The sequence below is a fragment of the Gavialis gangeticus genome, unplaced genomic scaffold, assembly GCF_001723915.1.
Source record: "Gavialis gangeticus isolate Ggan-Ray unplaced genomic scaffold, GavGan_comp1, whole genome shotgun sequence".
NCBI classification, from domain to species: Eukaryota; Metazoa; Chordata; order Crocodylia; family Gavialidae; genus Gavialis; species Gavialis gangeticus.
Window position 1 is genome coordinate 145,988,069 of NW_017729032.1, and position 216 is coordinate 145,988,284.

Consider the following 216-nt stretch of genomic DNA (forward strand, 5'->3'; position numbering starts at 1 on the left):
TGCGCGCGAGCGACGGAGCGCGGCCGGTAACGGGCGCCCCCCGCCGCTGGGGATGGTGAGCAAGGGCCCGCTGCTGCGCCTGCTCGCCGCCCTCAACCGCCGGAGGATGAAGCTGCTCACGGGGATCGCCCTGGTCGCCTACGTCGCCTGTGAGTGCGGCGGGGCTGGGGGCGACGGACGGGCGGGCGGAGGGGGCGCAGCGGGACCCCCGCGCGC

At 78.7% G+C, this 216-nt stretch overlaps 1 protein-coding gene across 1 annotated transcript in view; it reads left to right on the forward strand.

Annotated features, from left to right (window-relative positions):
- The first annotated feature begins 6 nt into the window (after window positions 1–6).
- Window positions 7–216, forward strand: part of UXS1 (UDP-glucuronate decarboxylase 1) — a 120,063-nt gene continuing 119,853 nt past the window's right edge. The window contains exon 1 of the mRNA XM_019524910.1: window positions 7–149. Coding sequence (XP_019380455.1) covers window positions 53–149 — 97 coding nt within the window. The 5' untranslated portion in view covers window positions 7–52. The remainder of the gene's footprint in view (window positions 150–216) is intronic.